At 37.3% G+C, this 18078-nt stretch overlaps 1 protein-coding gene across 9 annotated transcripts in view; it reads left to right on the top strand.

Annotated features, from left to right (window-relative positions):
- Positions 1–1539: 1539 nt before the first annotated feature.
- GOLGA4 (golgin A4) overlaps positions 1540–18078 on the top strand; it is a 90956-nt gene continuing 74417 nt past the window's right edge. For 2 of the 9 annotated variants that reach the window (XM_039843324.1, XM_039843322.1), the window contains exons 1-3: positions 1541–1887; positions 9005–9094; positions 16907–17005. In XM_039843324.1, coding sequence (XP_039699258.1) covers positions 1816–1887; positions 9005–9094; positions 16907–17005 — 261 coding nt within the window. In that variant the 5' untranslated portion in view covers positions 1541–1815. Of the gene's footprint in view, positions 1888–9004; positions 9095–16906; positions 17006–18078 lie in introns of all 9 variants that reach the window. The other 7 variants (XM_039843330.1, XM_039843328.1, XM_039843327.1 and 4 more) reach the window with 5 other exon arrangements.

Genomic DNA, 18078 nt, shown 5'->3' with positions numbered 1-18078 from the left:
GGTTGGTGCAGGACACTAAGTGGGCCAAGGCAAGAGCTTTCAGAAGGTGGTGATTTGCATCCAAGAGTGGATGAAGAATTAAGAGTAACTTATAGGTTTAATTAAGAACAAACAATGAATGTTAATTTGCAGAGACCCGAAGCCGAATGGGGCTGACCATGGGAGGCTTAATGTTCCAACAAAATTGTGGTTAAACATGATAGTTTCAATCTTGTCCCTTCTTCCTCAATTTTTGGTGTCCTAGCAAGGCTTTTTTCACATAACTAGCCCTCTTCCGGTCTTTTTCTTTCTCTAAGTGCTATATCAAATCTCTTCTTATTCATTTGTTTATTATTTATTATGGCCTGCTTTCATAGGGCCCAGATATATACATAATACACAAATATATACATATATATGTATAAATATAACTGGTGACCTTGGATTTATATGTGAATGTTGGGCTGAAGATGCGTATCAGGCATCTGGAGTCTGGGAGCAGCCGAAGGCCCATTGAACTTTACAGTCTTAAGAGAAAAGGACTCCTGGAAAAAAAAAAAAAAGAAGCTCTTGTTAATTATATAGGTGTTTACCATGAGATAAGAGAGGATTTAGCTCAGTTGTCAATTCGGTATTCAGACCAGGCTCTGCTCTGGCTCTAATACACTTAGGGATCAGGCTATGGAATCTTAGAGAGCAACTTGTCCCTATAATTAATTGCTAAATAAAATGTGAAGATCAGCATATACTGCCAGGTTCTGATACGGGAGGCAATATGAAGCAATGTGGTATAGCATGTGGAAGTAGGTTGATGAGATAGATGAGGGTTCACTGACCACCAAAGTGCAGGGTGTTGAATGAATTAGGCACATAAACATTAAACTATTAGGATAACTGCAGGTGCTAGAGGTAAATGTGGACTCCTTAGGAATCTGTGTCTTCCACCAGGGTGTGAATTCTAACAACCCCAAGGACCTGACATTTAGACTGCTCAAGATTTTTTGAATAAGTGATAATATATACGATTTCGGTGAAATTAAAAAAATAAAGGCAGATGTCCAAATGATTGAGATCTTTGCACTATCAGCGTGAAATATTTGGACCCTGGGAGCCTCCTCATGTTAGCAGCAGGAGGATTACTAGACGCTCAAGATACAAAATCCTAACCACAAATACTGAAAAAAGTACACTATCCTTCAGAGCCCATGGCAGGTTCCCTGAATGTCCCTTCTCCCACCCACGACGCTTATACAGGCGGGTCTTCACTGTGGCCTGCTAGCCCCGCGGTAGCAGCAGCACCTTCCCCGCCTGACTTCGCAGTGCCCAAGCGCGTCAGCCTGGTGCTCAGACCACCCCCCCCACCCCCCGTCTAGCTCCAAGCGCAGCTCCGCACGCACCGGTTTTGGGCAGCGCAGAGCGCTGCGCCGTCCTTCGCGCTCCCGCGTTCGTGCGCGACGCCTCGAGCGCGCATGTGCCGGCCCGATTCCGTGCTTGTTCCCTACCGCGCCCCGTAGGGCTCCCTCGGCGAGCTCCACGTAGGCCGCGCAGGCGCCTTTGGCACACCGCTCACCTGCTGCCGTTGTCGCCGCCGCCGCCGCCGGGGCTGGATGGGGGGCCGAGGCCAACCAGTGGCACCCACAAGAAGGAGACGCGGCGGCGGCGACGCCGACACCCGTAAGATAAGAGTCCCGATCCGGCCGCGAGCCCCAGGAGCAGGCAGCGAGGCCCGGCCCCCGCGGTCCCTGCTGTAGAGAAGCCGCCGACGGTGCCGCGGCTGGGTCTCCCTGGGCGCTCGCCCCTCAGGTCTCACTCACACTCAGGACCCCGCGCTGCGCCATGTTCAAGAAACTGAAGCAAAAGGTCAGCGAGGAGCAGCAGCAGTTCCAGCAGGCGCTGGCCTCTACTCAGGTACTATGGCTGCCGTTCTCCCCGAGTTCCCGATACCCCTTGACCCTCCCTCTGGGGCAAAAAGGAGGGGAGGTTCTTCCATGACCCTTGACCTCTAACCTGAGGATTCCTCCAAACTCTGCACTGGGTACGAGCTCAGGTTGGTGCAGGTCCTTCGTGACTCCCGACTCGGGTCCCCATCCCCAGGCTCGGCTCAGGGGAGTGAATGGGGGTGGCTGGATCCTTCGTGTATCTGACCTCTGTTAGAGTTTTCCCCTAATTCCCGACCCCGGCCTGAGAACAAGTGAGAAGGGCTCCAATCTTGCATGACTTTTGACTCATATCTAGGTTCTCCCACCCAGGCGAGACCCCAACTCAGGAATAAGGGCGAGATGGGAAAACCTGGGTCCCTTGTAATATCTGATCTCTTGACCGAAGTCCCCTCTCCTGTCCCCAACCCGAGATTGAGTACCAAGGGACCAGGATCCCGCAGGATTCCTGATCCCTGACAGAAGTCTGATTAATTCCAAACTGTGGTCCAGGGGTAAGGGCCAGGGGTTGAGCCATTCAAGGCCAGGCTGCTTGCGGGAGCGTTGGGACGCGAAAGAGGTGGTAGTGTGGCCCGCGTCCAGCGCCTGAGGCTGTCACGAGTTAGTCACTTGGCATAACTTGGTTGATCTCGGACAGCCAGAGGGGCTGACACTCTGAGGCTCGCTGGGGTTGTGCCTGTCCACAACTAGGCTTGTGCTTCTTCAGGAGTTTTGTTAATGTGGTTTTTCACGGATGCTGTTGCTTCAGGAAATGACAGTTTCCAGGAAAAAGGGGGCGTGTTAGTGTTAATTTAAAGAAACAGTCCTTAAGCATCAGTGAATATTTGTATGTTTTGGTGCTGGCAGCACGTGGTCTTTTCAGTGAAAATAATGGTTTCTACTAAATTTCTTCCCAACCTTTCTGGATCTCAACAGATTGAGCACAACTCTCTTAATTTTAGTTTCTACAGGAATTCTGAGTTTTGACTAATTTGGAGGCATCTCTAATACATTTTATAACATAACATTTATCTTACATAATTTATAAACAACTATTAAACATCTTATTAACAACTATTAAGCAGATATTACATTGAGTTTGTTCTAAACTATGAATTGAAGTTGTTCTCTTTAAAGCTTGTGTAGAGTTAAAACAGTTCTTGAACTACATTGGAACATGACAGTGAAGGCTTTTTAATTCTCCGAAGTAAAATGTAAATAGTGACTAAAATTTAAGTTGTAAATATTTTACTTTTCATGCTATTTACTGCTTTTCTGACTTTACAAAACACAGTTTTTTAAGAAACAGAAAAAACTTAAAAGTGAGGTAGAGATGAAGAATGTGGGGAAACAGGCGTGTTAGCAAAAGTAAGGCACTTAACATTTGGGAATGTATAAAGTATCGTTGATCCAGGACTCCACCTCTAGAAATTTATTCTAAGAAAATTTAGTATGTATTAAAAGATTTAGCCACACGGATTTTCATTTCAATGTTGTTTTAATAGTTAAAAACTGGCTAAAAAATTGTTCAACGATAGAAAGAGAAAGTTGTATCAGGAAGTCGATTATTCTGCAGCCTTAAAAAAATGCCAACGTTTATTGGGTTCTTACTATGTTCCAGGCATTTTGCTTAGTATTTTATGTGCATTATTTTATTTAATTGTCACTTAAACCAAGAGGTTGATAATCTCTTATACATGAAGGAGCGAGGCTCAAAGAGGTTAAGTTGCTTAATATCACACTGCTAGTGTTAGCGCCTACAGAAAAGTATTGTTAATATGCAAAATAATTGTGTTAAGCAGATTAAAAAGCGTATGAACTCAATTTTGTAGGGCAAAATATGTACATGTTTATATACAAACAGTGAAAATAGTTTAAGAAGATTATACTGTAAGGTGCTGGTGAAATATTATGAGTATATTTTTTCTTATTTGTATTTAGTTTTTCTTCATGGAAATTGCTTTTGTGCATTAACAAAGGTTGTTTTTAAAATAATATTAAAAAAAAGCTAGTTGCAAACTAAGACATTAGAGCTCTCCCAGTTTGGATAGGGCGATGCCTCTGGTGAGACTCCATTTGGATCAAATAAAATTACTTTGTGTACAAAAGATTTAAAGCAATCCTCTTTGATAATATGTCTATTTACCCAGAATGCCAAGGGAAATCGTTAGTGATCAACTACTGACAGAAACTTGATTCTCTTCTGGTCTCAGGTTCTCAGCTATTCAGTTGAGTAGTTGTGGATTGTTTTCAGAGTTAAGGGTTAAAGATTTCATTCAGGCATGAATTAAAAACAAAACAAAAAGCTTTTTTTGATTACAATCCTTTTTGCAACAGATTACACAAATTGTTCTGTTAAGCAAAGAATTTTGAATTCGTATATTATAGTTTCTTCATTTTTAAGTGTAAATTATTTTGTGATGAAGGCACCATGCCCTCTAGAGTTTAATAGGGTGTGTAAGGCAGTTTCCTTTTACCCACTCAGGAGGATTTGTTTGTTCTTGGTCTAGGTTGAAATTTTTCCCTCAGATCGTTGAATTATTTCTCTCTTATGTGTATTGCAGCTGAGAAGTCTAATTCTAAGCCTGTTTTTCCTTCATTAGTAGTTAACCCGATATTTTAATCATCTCTTTTTTCCTTGGTTTTAAAACATTTCCAGTTTCCTTTTTTTCCTTCCTTTTTTTAGCCCCTCTCCCCTTTTAAAAAAATTTTGTTTCTGGATAGATCATTTGTGTATCTTAACTTTTTTTTATGCTGAGCAGTGCAAGTAGGTGGGATCAGCTTTTTTTTTTAATGAAAGAATTAATTAGGTCAGAAAATGTGATATCTTATGTTACAAAGGTTAAGTTTTTTTAAACTTTTGTTTTAGAGATGTCTCTGTGTGAAATGGTTTAATTAATTAATTGATTAATTAATTTAGCTCTAGGTCTGAGTGGCAAAAAATTTGAGAAACAATGGTCTAAATAATACAAAATGGATGAAGGAATCAGACCTGTGTGTTAACCCAGATCTTGCAGTATGCAACCTGGGCAAGCCACATGAGTATTCCGAGCTTCTTATTTTCTCATCAAGAAATTGGGGATGATACTATCTGTCCTGCTTACCTTTCAGATTGGTTGTGAGGATCAACAGAGATAAAGTATTTGAAAGCATTTGTAATTAGAGCACTTATTTATTTAACAAGCCTGAGGAGGTGTAAACCTGGGTGTTGCATTTGCCTTGAAGGGTAAATGTAGTCTCTGTACCATGGAGTTGAGCGACAAGTACACCTAGTATGGTGGTAGTATGCACAGGGTATTGTGGCTGCACATAGGAAGACATTTCTGGAGAGGGTCAGGGTGACATCTGAGTGGGATCTTGATGATGAAAAGTCATGGTATGTAAGGACAAGGCATTCAAGGCTTATTATTCCTAAAGGTGATTGTATTAGTTTTCTAATGTTGCATAATAACCCAGTTATTATCTCATAATCCATATGTCAGAAGTCTGATAATGGGGTGACGGAGTGACTAGGTTCTCTGCTCAGGATCTCACAAGGCTAAGATCAAGGTATTCTTCAGACTGTGTTCTTATCTGGAGCTTAGAGTCCTCTTCCATGTTCTTGTGGTTGTAAAATTTAGTTCTTTGTGGTTGTAGAACTGACATCTTTATCCGGCTTTTGAAGGGGACCACTTTTAGCACCTAGAGCTGCCTGCAGTTCCTTGCTACTGGACCCCTGTAGACATTTTGCTTTCTTTAGGACAGCGGGAGTGCATTTCTCTGTTTTCTGCCTCTGCACTCATATTTCAAGGGTTTGTGTGATCAGGTTGGACCCATTCAGATAATCTCCTTTTGATTAATTCAGAGCCAACTGATTAGTAACCTTAAATATGCCTGCAAAAGCCTTTTTGCTGTGTAAGGTCAGCTAATCAGGAGAGTGATAGCATATTCACAAGGCAAGGGTCATTTGGAATCATCTTAGAAGTCTGCATGCTGCATTGACTAAAAGGGTCTTTCTTATACTGAAATTGAGGCCTGTAGTCTTATAATAATGATAATAGTCAGCAGTTAAAGTGTTAATTGTGAGCCTGGATATAACCATCAGGTTTCTTGACAAATAGCTTAGAACTCTGTCTTAAGATTTTTCATGGCTATCAAAATTAATTGGACCAAGTTTAGTCTGAATGAATCTTAAATCCTTTTATATTTTGAAGTTAGGATAGCTCATTAAAGATCCAGGACCTTGGGATAAATGCCCAAGTACAGTTAGTTTTTTATGCATGTTTTATACTTCACAGTCACATCCATTCCCTCACGGGATCCTTACTCTTGCAACTGCAGAGGAAGACCTACAAGTCATCAGGCCAAGCCTTGCCAGGTGGTACTGCTTTACTGAGGACAATGTGTTTCAGAACCTGTTCAAATTTATAAACCTCAACATTTGATTTTGCTGGTTTATCTAGAGCTGATTGGGCTGTCAGTTACTGATTAGGCCCACATGAGGCCAAGATAAAAAGACATAGTGCCAATTTTTAAAATTCACAGTGGGGGTGTACTTTTCAAGTGATTAGAAGGTCACTGTCTTGAGTAGCCCTTTCCTGGCATCTGGCATTTGGAAAGCTGAATCACTAACCCAAAGATCACTTGGTGATGATGGAATCGAAGCAGAGAGGGTTGGTCAAGAGCTATTTCCTCTAGCCTAGTAGTACTTTGTTTAACTTTTTGCCTCCTCAGTGGCCCTTTTATTAAAGGAGATATTACACACAACCATTGCAAAGCAGATAGAAATGGAGCTCTTCCCTCTCATAGTGGCAGGCTTTAACGCATCTATAGCTCTTGAAGCTGGGAAGGTTTGAAATTCATGACTCTGCGTTTAGGAAGGGTTTATTGAATTTCTCTCAACTTTAGTGAAAACTATTTCTAAAGTGCTGGGTAGACAGTGTCCAATTACTGTGCTTTCCCTTCCCATTTTCTAAGCACAATATTAACTTCTTGTCATACATTTTCTAGACATTAAAATATTGATAAGGCTTCAGCTTTATTTCACATTCAACCATTTTCTTGTTTAAAATTTTAAGACCTTACTGTTTCTGTTTTTATCCTAGGAAAGGATATCTTATTCCTTAAGGTAACTTCTGCATGTAGGTAATTTCATCTATCACTTGTTGATTTTTCTGGTTCATCTTTTAGGAGGTATATGTGAGCTGAAATTCTTAGTTGTAAGCAACAGAATTCAGTCTAGATAGGTAAGCAGAAAAGGAATTTATTAAAGAATATTTGGTAGCTTACAGAATTTCCAGAAGGGCCTGAAAGTCTGGGCAGGTTGCCATGCCCAGCCATGCAGAGCGGACTGTACTAATAACAGTATTGTAGCTGCCTCAGCTTGGTACCAGCATTGCATCTTCCACTACACAGTTCTTGTACACGAATGCATGATGCTGTCTCCATGATCGTCAGCTGATGGACTTTAATTATGCATATTTATTTTTCTCACATCACTCATTTATGACTCATAGTCTCATGTGGGTGTGTTCATTGATGGAGCATAGGTCACCTGCCCTAGATGCAAAGACGACTGGATTAGTGAGTTTTCAGAGTTCTAACTTTGGCCTTTTAAGAGATATTTATAAAAAAAGGATATTAAACTTCTATCGCATTTTGTTGATGTTTTCCTTCTTCTCTCAATTAAACTTTTAATTTTGATTTCTGCTTTTGGCATAAAAATCTCTCCTATTCAGACATTATGGAAATAGACTCTCATATTTTCTTTTATATTTCAATTTTTTAAAAATCATTTAAATCTTTAATATAGCTTAAGTATGAACTAAGGATCTGATTGATGTCCTTCCATCCATATACATGGTCATTTGTCCCAACACCATGTATTGGGTATCTTGTCTTGATTAGAAATGTTACACTTATTTTAAACTAAATCTGTATATGTGTGTATGTATATATATGTGTGTATGTAGAGTATTTGTATGTGTGTACCTATTCCTCATGACCTCTCTTTTCTCGCCTAGCCATGACTATGGGCCTGTTTGACAGATCAGGGTTCCATTTGTTCAATCACTCATTTATTTACCAAATATTTATTAAATGCCTTTTATTTATTTAGAGCTGTGCAGACTACAAAAGGGTAAGGCATCAAAACTTATTTCTATGTGTGGATGAGTTCAGACCTATTTTGTTATGGGTGAGGGAGAGTCTTGAAGTTTGGGCTTTAAACTTTTAGGACTGTTTTTAGCTCACCTCAAGTAGACCTTAAACTCCTAGTTTAAATTTTAGGCCCTTTCTCTAGAAGATTTTTATACTGAGGATATTAGGAGTCAGGATGTCCTTTATAGCAGCAGTCTTTAACCTTTTTGGCACCAGAGACTGGTGCTCCTATAAGAATCTAATGCCTGATGATCTGAGGTGGAGCTGAGGTGGTGATGCTAGCGCTGGGGAGCAGCTGCAAATACAGAGGAAGCTTTGCTCTCTCACCAGCCACGCACCTCCTGCTGTGTGGCCCAGTTCCTAACAGGCCATACACAGATACCAGTCTCCAGCTCCAGGGTTTGGGGACTCCTGCTTCATAGGGCTGAATGGACTGGCATCTCAGTATCTAGTTGTGGCATGTAAGGTAGGCTCAAAGCAGGCCCTTTACTAGAGAGATGTTTACTAGAGAGATGTGCATTTCATAGTATTGAGTGTTAGAGCTAGAAGGCACCTTAAATATTGAATTGACAACCTTATTTTTTGCTATGTACTTTTAATTTTTGAATAATTTTTATATACAGGAAAGTTACAAAGATAGTACAGAGAATGTTCATATACTCCTCACCTGGTTTCAGTTTTCCCTATTATCTTATTTTACCAGCACAACCTTATTTTATAGATGAAGAGACATAGCCCTCAAGAAGTTCATTTAGTTAAGATCATAGTTTTAGTTGGTGGTAGATTCAGACCAAGGACCCATTAGGTAGCCTGGGACTGGATTATGTTTTACTTATCCTTTTCTGTTTTTCATATATTTGCTCTTTTCTTTCGTTGGGTTCTTTGGTCATTGACTGAGAGAAGGACTACCCAGCACATAGTGCACTAGTCAGTATAGTCTTTCTAAGTCATTCAATAATTTTTGACTCTAGGCTTCCTCCAACTCTTCAATGCCAGCGAGAACCAGGAGCAGGACGTCTTCATTTACGGAGCAACTTGACGAAGGTACACCCAATAGAGAGGTAAGTTTGGAATTTCTACTTTAGTAAACCTTTCACAAGAAGCTTATTAGTCTAAAATGGAATGCTACGGTTTATAACAAAATGGGAAATTATTTTGACAGGTCAGATATTTAATTCTTATGTATTTATTAATGACATAGTTGTCTTTTTTCCCTAAATGGTAGTTATGCTTTTATAAAGTGTGTTTTCTTTGAGAATCTTAATTTGAGAGGACAATATACTCTGCCTTTAATGTTTTAATTTTTCAGAATAATTTGAAAACAATTTGTTCAACATAACATCATCATGTGGGGAAAAGTCCTATAATTTCAAGCTAGTGATTGGAAACTGAAGTAACTTTACTTATTCCATGTGACTTACAGCTGGCACCATAGCTCAGATTAGGTTTTTTCCAACCTTTTAAAAATCTTTCTATGAAGTTTGACACAGGTACAGAAAAGAAGGTAAAACATAAATGCACAAATCAGTGAATTATTTCAAAGGAACACTATAGTGCTGCTTCACCCTCACCCTCCATCCCCAAAGATTACCATCTTCCTGACTTTTTGGTATTTGCATCCTTCCTTTTGTTTATAGTACCACTTAAATATGCTTTCTGTTGTAAACATTGAGGTTAAACTGGTTGTCTGTAGTTTTATAATTTACTATTGTAAATTGTGCTGCTGTGAACATTATTGTACATTTCTTTTGGTACACAGGTATTTGCATTTCTTTGGCTAGGTGCTTAAGAGTAGAATCACTGGGTCAAAGGGTATACATAATTTTAACACCTTAGAAGATAATGCCCGTTATTTCTCAGAATAGTTGTAAAAGCGTTACCTCCCTACTAGTTATCAGAGTTGCTGTTTGCTCTACATCCTTGCTAGTCTTTTTAATTTCAGCCATTCTGGTGGGTGCATAGTATTTTCTTACTGTAGTTTTAATTTGCATTTCTATGATAACATTTTTCATTTGTGTATTGGCCATTTGATATCTTCTGCTGTGAAGTGCTCGTTTAAGTCTCTTGTTCATTTTTCTATTGGTTTGTCTTTTACAGATTTGTGGGAGTCCTTTTTTTTATATAATGTGGATAGTTTTTTGTTGGCTATATGCAGATATCTTCGTCCACTCTGTGGCTTGCTTTTTATTCTCCTAATGATGTTCTTTGATGAACAGAATATTTTATTTTGTGGCTAATATTTTTTGTTTCTTATTAAAGAATTTTTTCTGACCCATAGAATATTTTCCTGTATTATCCTGTTTTACTCTTCACATTTGGATCTATATTCCATTTATAAATGATTTTTTTCTCAATATGGTGTGATGTAGGAATCAAGTTTCACCCCTCCCTCTCATGGTCTTCCAGCTGTCCCATTCTTTCCACACGGCTCTATTGTGCTACTATTTTTCAGAAATTAAGTGTCTATATTTGAGCGATTTTGTCTCTGGGCCCTCTTTTCTATTCTGTTTGCTTTGGTTTTGATTAGATTACCACACTGTCTCAATAACTATAGTTTTATATTATATCGTGCCGTCAGTGAGCAGGTCTTCCCCGTCTTAATTAGCTTGTGCCGCTATAACAAAATTCTATAGATTGAGTGGCTTAAACAACAAACATTTAGTTCTAGAGGTTGGGTAACCCGAGATCCATATGCTAGCAGATTGGGTGCCTGGTGAGGATCTTCTTCCTGGTCTTCAGATAGCTGTCTTCTCATTATATCCTAGTATAGCCTTTCCTTGGTGCATGCACCTAGGGAAGAGCTGGAAGGGTGGGAGGAATGTGGGAGACAGCTTTCATGTCTCTTTTTTTATAAGTAGCATAAATTCCATTATGAGGGCCCCATCCTCATGACCCCATCTAACTACTTCCCAAAGACTCCACCTCCAAATACCATCACATTAAGGTTTAGGGCTTTGACATATCAGTTTTGGGAGACAGAAACGTTCAGTCTACCTTTTTCTTCTTTGATGTCTTGGTTATTCTTATTCCTTTCCATAGAAATTCCGTATACATTTTTGAATCAGATTTTTAAGTTTCACAATAAAAAACTCAAAACAAAACAAAATACAAACAATGACAACAAAACAAACCTACAGAGATTTTTATTGGGATTACATCGACTATAGATTAGTTTGGAAAAGGTCTCAATATTACAAATCAAATTTTATAATCTTTTCAGTATTACAATTAGTGCAGTACTACTGAGCATTGTACACAAACATTTATAATGCTGTTCTGTGGGATGGATTTCTAGGAATGGGGTAGTTGGGTCATAGAGTATATGGAAATTTAGAAATTTGAAAGATATTTCCAGATTGTCATGATGAAGAAGACTTTAAAACAAAAAAATTTTAAACCTTTATTTAGTAGATGTTGATAGTAAAATAAATACTTTACGGTATAGTTTTTACACTCAAAATTAATGTCATATGTATTGTGTCCTTCGTGCATATATTTAAATGATCTGAGAAAGTTGTACAAAAGTATAAAGTATATGCATACTTTCTTTGAGATCTCTTTTTTCATGCATTATTTGCAATATTGCATTTCTTTAATGTTATGATTACAAGTTTAATATTATTAAACTTAGTTTATACATGTAACCAATTTGAATGAAAGCCACAATACTATTACTATTTTTGCAATCAGTGTTAATGGCATCATTCCTATACTCAGTATATTCCTTGATATTATGGTAATATATTGGTTTACACACAATACAATTGAAATCCTCAAAGTAATTTGATTATTACTATTGTGTTTTAGAAAAGATTTATCTAGGATGCTTTAAAATATTTTAATTGAGTATATCTTATGAAGTAATCTTTTCTGAAAGGGATGGTTGGAGCATTCTTTACAATAGGCTAAGTAAACTAAAGGTTTAGTGCCTCCAGCTTCCTTATAGGGATATAAAAAATCATCCATATGATTGTAGGCATTGAAGGCAAACGAGTAGATTGAATTTGCATTGACCCTCAGGTCTGCAGATTTCTGGCGCTCTAGCCCTACCTCTTCCTGCACAAATGACAGATCTGTCCAGTTGAACATAGTACTCTTTCCTGGTGATGCTGGGCATAGCCTCATTATCCTCAGCATAGAGCTTCCTTTCCTTTTTGTTGCTTGATAAATCTTTTTTTGCTTCTCTAGAGTTAGGTGCTTTGGAGCAATGTAGAGTATAGGATCATGTTAAGGGCCCCTGTAAATTGAACTGTTTTTTAAATTTCATTTTTGGTCTTCTCATTGCTACTCTATAGAAATAAAGTTGATTTTTGTAAATTGAACTTGTATTTTGCAACCTTGCTGAACTTATGTATTAGTTCTAATAGTTATATAGCGGGTTACTTAGTATTTTCTATGTACAAGGTCATGTCATCTGCAGATAGAGGTAGTTTTACATCTTCCTTTAATCCGGGTGCCTTTTCTTGCATAATTGTCCTGGCTAGAACCTCCAGGACAACGTTGAACAGAAGTGGCAGGAACAGATATAATTGTCTGGTTTCTGATCTTAGGTTGAAAACATTCAGTTTTTTTGTCATTAAGTGTGATGTAGCTATGGGTGTTTAATAGATGTCCTTTATCATGTTGAGGAAGTTCTCTTCCATTCTTAGTTTGTTGAGTATTCTTATTATGAAGCAGTATTGAATTTTGTCAGATATTTTCTCTGTATCTGTTGAGATGTAGATGTGGCTTTGATCTTTATTCTATTGATATGGTGTATTATATTAATTGGTTTTTGGATTTTATTTTTTAAATTTATTTATTTATTTATCTATTTTTTTTGTTTTTAGATTTTAAACCAACCTTTCATCCTGGGGCAAATTCCACTTGCTCGCGGTATATAATCTTACATTGTGGATTTGATTTGATAGTATTTTATGAGGATTTTTGTGTCTGTATTCATAAGAGATATTGTTCTTTAGCTTTCTCTTTTTGTGGTGTCTGGTTTTGATATTAAGAAAATATTGGTCTAATAAATGAGTTGGGAAGTATTCCTGCCTCTTATATTTTTTGAGAAGGGTTTGTGAAGATTAGTATTAATTCTTTAAATGTTTGATATAATTTACCGAGGAAGCCATCTGATTCTGGGCTTTTCCTTGTGAGAAGCGTTTTGATTACTAATTCAGTTTCTTTACTTGTTATAGCTCTATTGAGATTTTCTCATTCTTTTTGAGTCAGTTTTGGTAATTGGATCTTTCTAGGAATTTTTGTGTCATTCAAGGTATACAGTTTGTTGGCATACAGTTTGTTCATAGTATAATCCTTTTTATTTCTGTAAATCTAGTAGTAATTTACCCTCATTCATTCTCGATATTAGTAATATGAGTCTTCTCACTGTTTTTCTCTGTCAGTCAAGCTAAAGATCTGTTGATCATTTTGATGAACCAAGTTTTGGTTACACCTTATTGTTGAGTATGCTGAGTTGAGCATTCTCAGAATTGGAGTGAGAAGTTGATCTGTGATGACTTATTTTTCTCAAGTGCTCTGAGACTTAGCAAAAATTCCTTGTGTCTGTATTGTTACTTTCCTGGTTTTCTGGCCTGATGTATGTTTTTGTCCATGTTTATTGGTCTTTTTCAGTGATGATTAGGATTACAGTAATTTAGTCACCTTGTCCTTTTTTACTGTCTTTTGTTTGTTTGAAGAGTTTTTGTGTAGTAGAAATATCCATACAGACAAAATAAGGCCTTAAGTTGTGGTTTTGAATTGAATTTGATCAAAATGGTATACCCACAGTCTGTACTAGGTATTTCCTTACCTGCTACTGCTGAACACAATTATATTCTTGTATCTTCTGCAGGGTTTATTATCATGAGTACTTCTTAAGGTCTACACTGTTGCAAATAAAAATGGAATGAGTTTAATTGACTCAAAATAGTAAGTGTTACTACTAACAGCTGTATATAACAGTGTCTGGGAAGATAGAAACAGGAAATCCTCTCTTCAAGGTAGAGAGACTTACAGACTTCTTAAGGTACGAAAGTTTTTAAGGTCCCTTCCCTAATAGGGGATATATTAATTCATAAGAGATACATTAATTCATTACATACAGTGGATGCTAGTGGATGCCTTAGAGCAGGTCTTAGGACTTACTTTTCTCTTTGAACTCTCTTGTGAAAGACTGGGTGGGTTCTTTGATGCCAGAGATAGATTTAGTGCTACAAGCTCTCGGGGCTAAAGTGGGGCTCCCAGCACTGGTGAAAAGAAGTTGAAAAAACTTTCGCTAACTGCTGCCTGGAGTTCTCTGTGGCCCATTAAAGAAGCTTCTGTCCCTAGGGAGGCGTCATGATCAAGAAATGAACCAAACCTCACATTGGCTTAGTGATTGAGTCTGAGATAACCCCTGTATTGCTGTAGGGCAGGAAACCCGAAACTAGGACTGGATAAGGAAGGATGAGCACAGAAGGAAGGAGAAAGATAATACTGTCTCAAAATGAGGCTGTACATAAAAATTCTAAAGCAAATGCTAAGAAGGCAGCTAAAAAACAGGTATTGGAATATAAATTTATTTCAAATAAAATTAAAATAATAGAGTTATCTGGAAACAACTTTAAAATATGTATCTTTAGTAAGATAAATGAAGTAATCTTCTTATGAACATAAAATTATAGAGAAGAAACAGGCCAAAACAAAACAAAATTAGACTAGGTAGATATGAAAAAGAAACAGATGGAAATGCTGGAAATGAAAAAAAGAATTATACAAAATTGTAAATCAAAATGAAATTCAGACTAGTCCCAGTTCAAGGGAAAATTAGGTAATTCGAAGAGAAGACTGAGTAATCCCACTCAAAACACAGAGATTCAGAAAAAAAATATTTTTTTGAGTAAGAAATATGGAGGATAGATTGAAAACTTTCAGCACACATCTGATAAGAGTTTTTAGGTAGCTTCATGAATGTTTTAGAATCTTAAAACTTCGATCAGTGTTAGTTCAACTGATGGCTGCAGTGAAGGACCACACAGAAGAGGAGGTGAATTAAATTTTTAGCAGATTTGGATTAGAATTTGAACAGTTTGAAAAAGATTGAGTTGAGACAAAATGTTATTTAGAATGTTTGAGAACTGATACTGGTGAGACTTTCACAGACATAGAAGAAATTGACAAGGACAAGTGGGGAGAAAAACTTAGGCTTTGAGGTAGCTATCAGTGGAAACTAGTTTTGATATCATTTGCTTTTCCGAGGGCTAGGGGCTGGAGTGTAAGTTGTTGTTTGGCAGCTTCTTTTGAAATGTTTGGTCAATATTTCTATAATGGGAATTAGCTTTTGTATTTTTCTCTTAAAATTTCAAACATACCCTTAATTAAGTGCAGTTTTAAGTTATTTCCTTGTGTGAGCAAGATTGACTTGGTTTCAAAAATTAACTTTGGAAGCCTAAGAAGAATGAATTTGTATAGCCTTTAACTTAAAATAACATTCATTCAAAACATGGTCTTAGTTCCCAGGAGAGATTTTCAGCAAGAGTGAAAAATTGGATAGGAGGATTCCTTAGAGCCAAACAGGCAACTGGTATATTTTAGTACACTACTAATACTAAATTTTAAGACTTAGTATAAAGTCAAGTCTTGAATCCTACCCATGGAGTACCAGTTATTAACATAACAACAGCAGACTTAAAAAATGTCCTATCTGTAAGATGGTCTGTAATGTAGGACAAATGAAGAGTTAGTAAGGCTCTAGTTAGGATCCATAACTCTATAGTACTGAGACAAAAAAGTGTAAGTTCTTAAGCTTTTGCAGATGTTTATTTTCTGATATGTTTTTAGTTATATATCATATAATAACATGCATTGACTGCTAAGTTAATATTTCAAAAGATCTGTTTTTTAAAGTTTTTATTTTAAAATAATCATAGAGTCACAGCAAGCTACAAAAAATTTTTTTTAGGGAAACCCTGTGTACCCTTACCCAGTTTCTCTCAAAGGTAACATCTTGTAAAACTATAATACACTATCAAAACAAAGAAATTGACGTTGGTAAACTGTGTGCACCACAGAGCTTATTCAGATTTCACCAGTTTTACATGTATTCATTGCATGTGTGTGGGGAGGGGGGGTTGGTTCTGTGCATTTGATCATGTGTATATTTGTGTAACCTCCACTGTCAAAAAAAGTCCATTTTAATTATAACCTCTTATACATCTAATTCATGATCGTTAATATTTTGGTGTCTAGTGTACAGTTTCTGAAAGAAAACTGAAGCACAGAAGAGAATCAGAAGAACTAGTATAATAGAATTTATCCCTAAAATTTAAAAATTCCAGTTTCAAAAGTTTCTTATGTATACATTGGAGAAAACTATTCTTGTATATAAGTACAGATAAGTGATTAAAGTTTTATATGTTTTACCCTCAAATTTCCATGCTATCTTTTTGAATGTATAAAAATGAATGCTTCAATATTTATGCTATACTAAGGCTTTGTGTTCTTTACCATGTATTGTTCTTAGCAATAATCGCGCCTTGGATAAACCTCATTGACTACAGTACTGCCACTGCGATACTGCCACTGCGCAAAGCTTGTATTCTTATTGTCGTAGACATACCAAATTGCCAGACATGCTGTGTGCTGTGGTGCCTGTTGCATATATCATTTATACGCCAATGAGCAAGTTGTTTAAAGTTGGGCTTTAAGATCCTAAGCAGCTCAACTCATCTCCATTCCTGATCTTTCCCAGCAACTTATTATTTGGGGGGTGGAATGAAGGTGGTGGTGGTGGTGGTACGAGGCCATTATAGTGTTGTGCATGGATGTGGTTGCAACATGCCCTTATGATTTGTTTTTCATCATTTGTTTTATTTTTATACCTCTGCTTGTTACACTGAATGAGACAGCTACTAGCCGGGATGATAGCAGAGCCCGCTTTTCTCTCTGAATATACTATCTTTGCTTTGGATTCCTCCAAACAGCCTAAAACACAGACTGACAGTGTGGTGAGTCCTTCCACCGCTTTCTGCATTCCCTTTGTGGGGAAGCAAAGTAATTTGGTAATTCTAGAAGCAGATCCTATGTCGCTTGTCACTTACCATCTCTCAAGCATCTTCAGTGCCCTGTTGCTAACCCTGCTCTAAAAAAATCAAGAGTAAAACGCTAAATTCTGATGGCTGGTGTGTTTTCTGGTAGCTTTTTAACAGCAACAAAATAACACCATTTTCATTAATGTAGTGAAGACTGCCTTTACTTGGTCTAAACTCTAAGTTTTCTCCTAGGGGAATGTTTGCTCTTTGACTAAAAAAAGGTATGCATTACTAGACATCTGTTCTATTCGTAGGTGGCCAAGAATTTTTTGAGATGCGACTCACATTTTTAGGAAAAAATGCATTGTATCTAAATCTATAGTTAAATAACTCAAAGTAGATAGATGGATTCTACTGTAATAAGTAATAGCATCTTATTTGGGGGAGTATCAGTTTTCTGTATTAAACAGCTGAAAGGAAATAATCATTACATTATTTTTCAACTGACTGAATTCATACAATTTCGAATCTTGTATATAATTTCACTTTGGAAAATTGGTCTTTTTTCCTAAAGTATCTAAGTACTTAATTTAACAAATTAAAACTTAGAGATGTTTGATTGTCCAATCAAGATAGTTTTTTGGTGCTAGACTGGACACTGAACTGGGATTGAGGTGTTTTTAAACAACGAGAATTGGTTTAACTTACTAAGAAGCTGATGATGAAATTAGAACATTTCTGTATTCAGTCCATGTCGCCAGTAAAGACTTGGTCTGTATATGGCCAGTAGCAATCCTAAATTACATTGTAAACTTGATTTTAGAAAAAAAGCAGCTCACAGTTCTAGTGATGCCTTAGCTTGGCTCTCAGGAAAAATGTTCCTTGATTCTGCGTACCAGTAACACTTCACTATTTTCAAAACTGGTTTGAGAGAGAATAGGAGTCCTAGTTAAAGATAACTTACCAATTTACTTAAAAACATAAAATGATATTACTTTACACTTCATGTAGTAGTAATAGAAACTTAAGAAGAGGAGCTTTTCCTAGGC

This window comes from Pteropus medius, unplaced genomic scaffold (genome assembly GCF_902729225.1).
Source record: "Pteropus medius unplaced genomic scaffold, Ma_sr-lr_union100, whole genome shotgun sequence".
NCBI lineage: Eukaryota > Metazoa > Chordata > Mammalia > Chiroptera > Pteropodidae > Pteropus > Pteropus medius.
The sequence above is the reverse complement of the archived record's forward strand: the minus strand, read 5'-3'. Positions and strand labels throughout refer to the sequence as shown.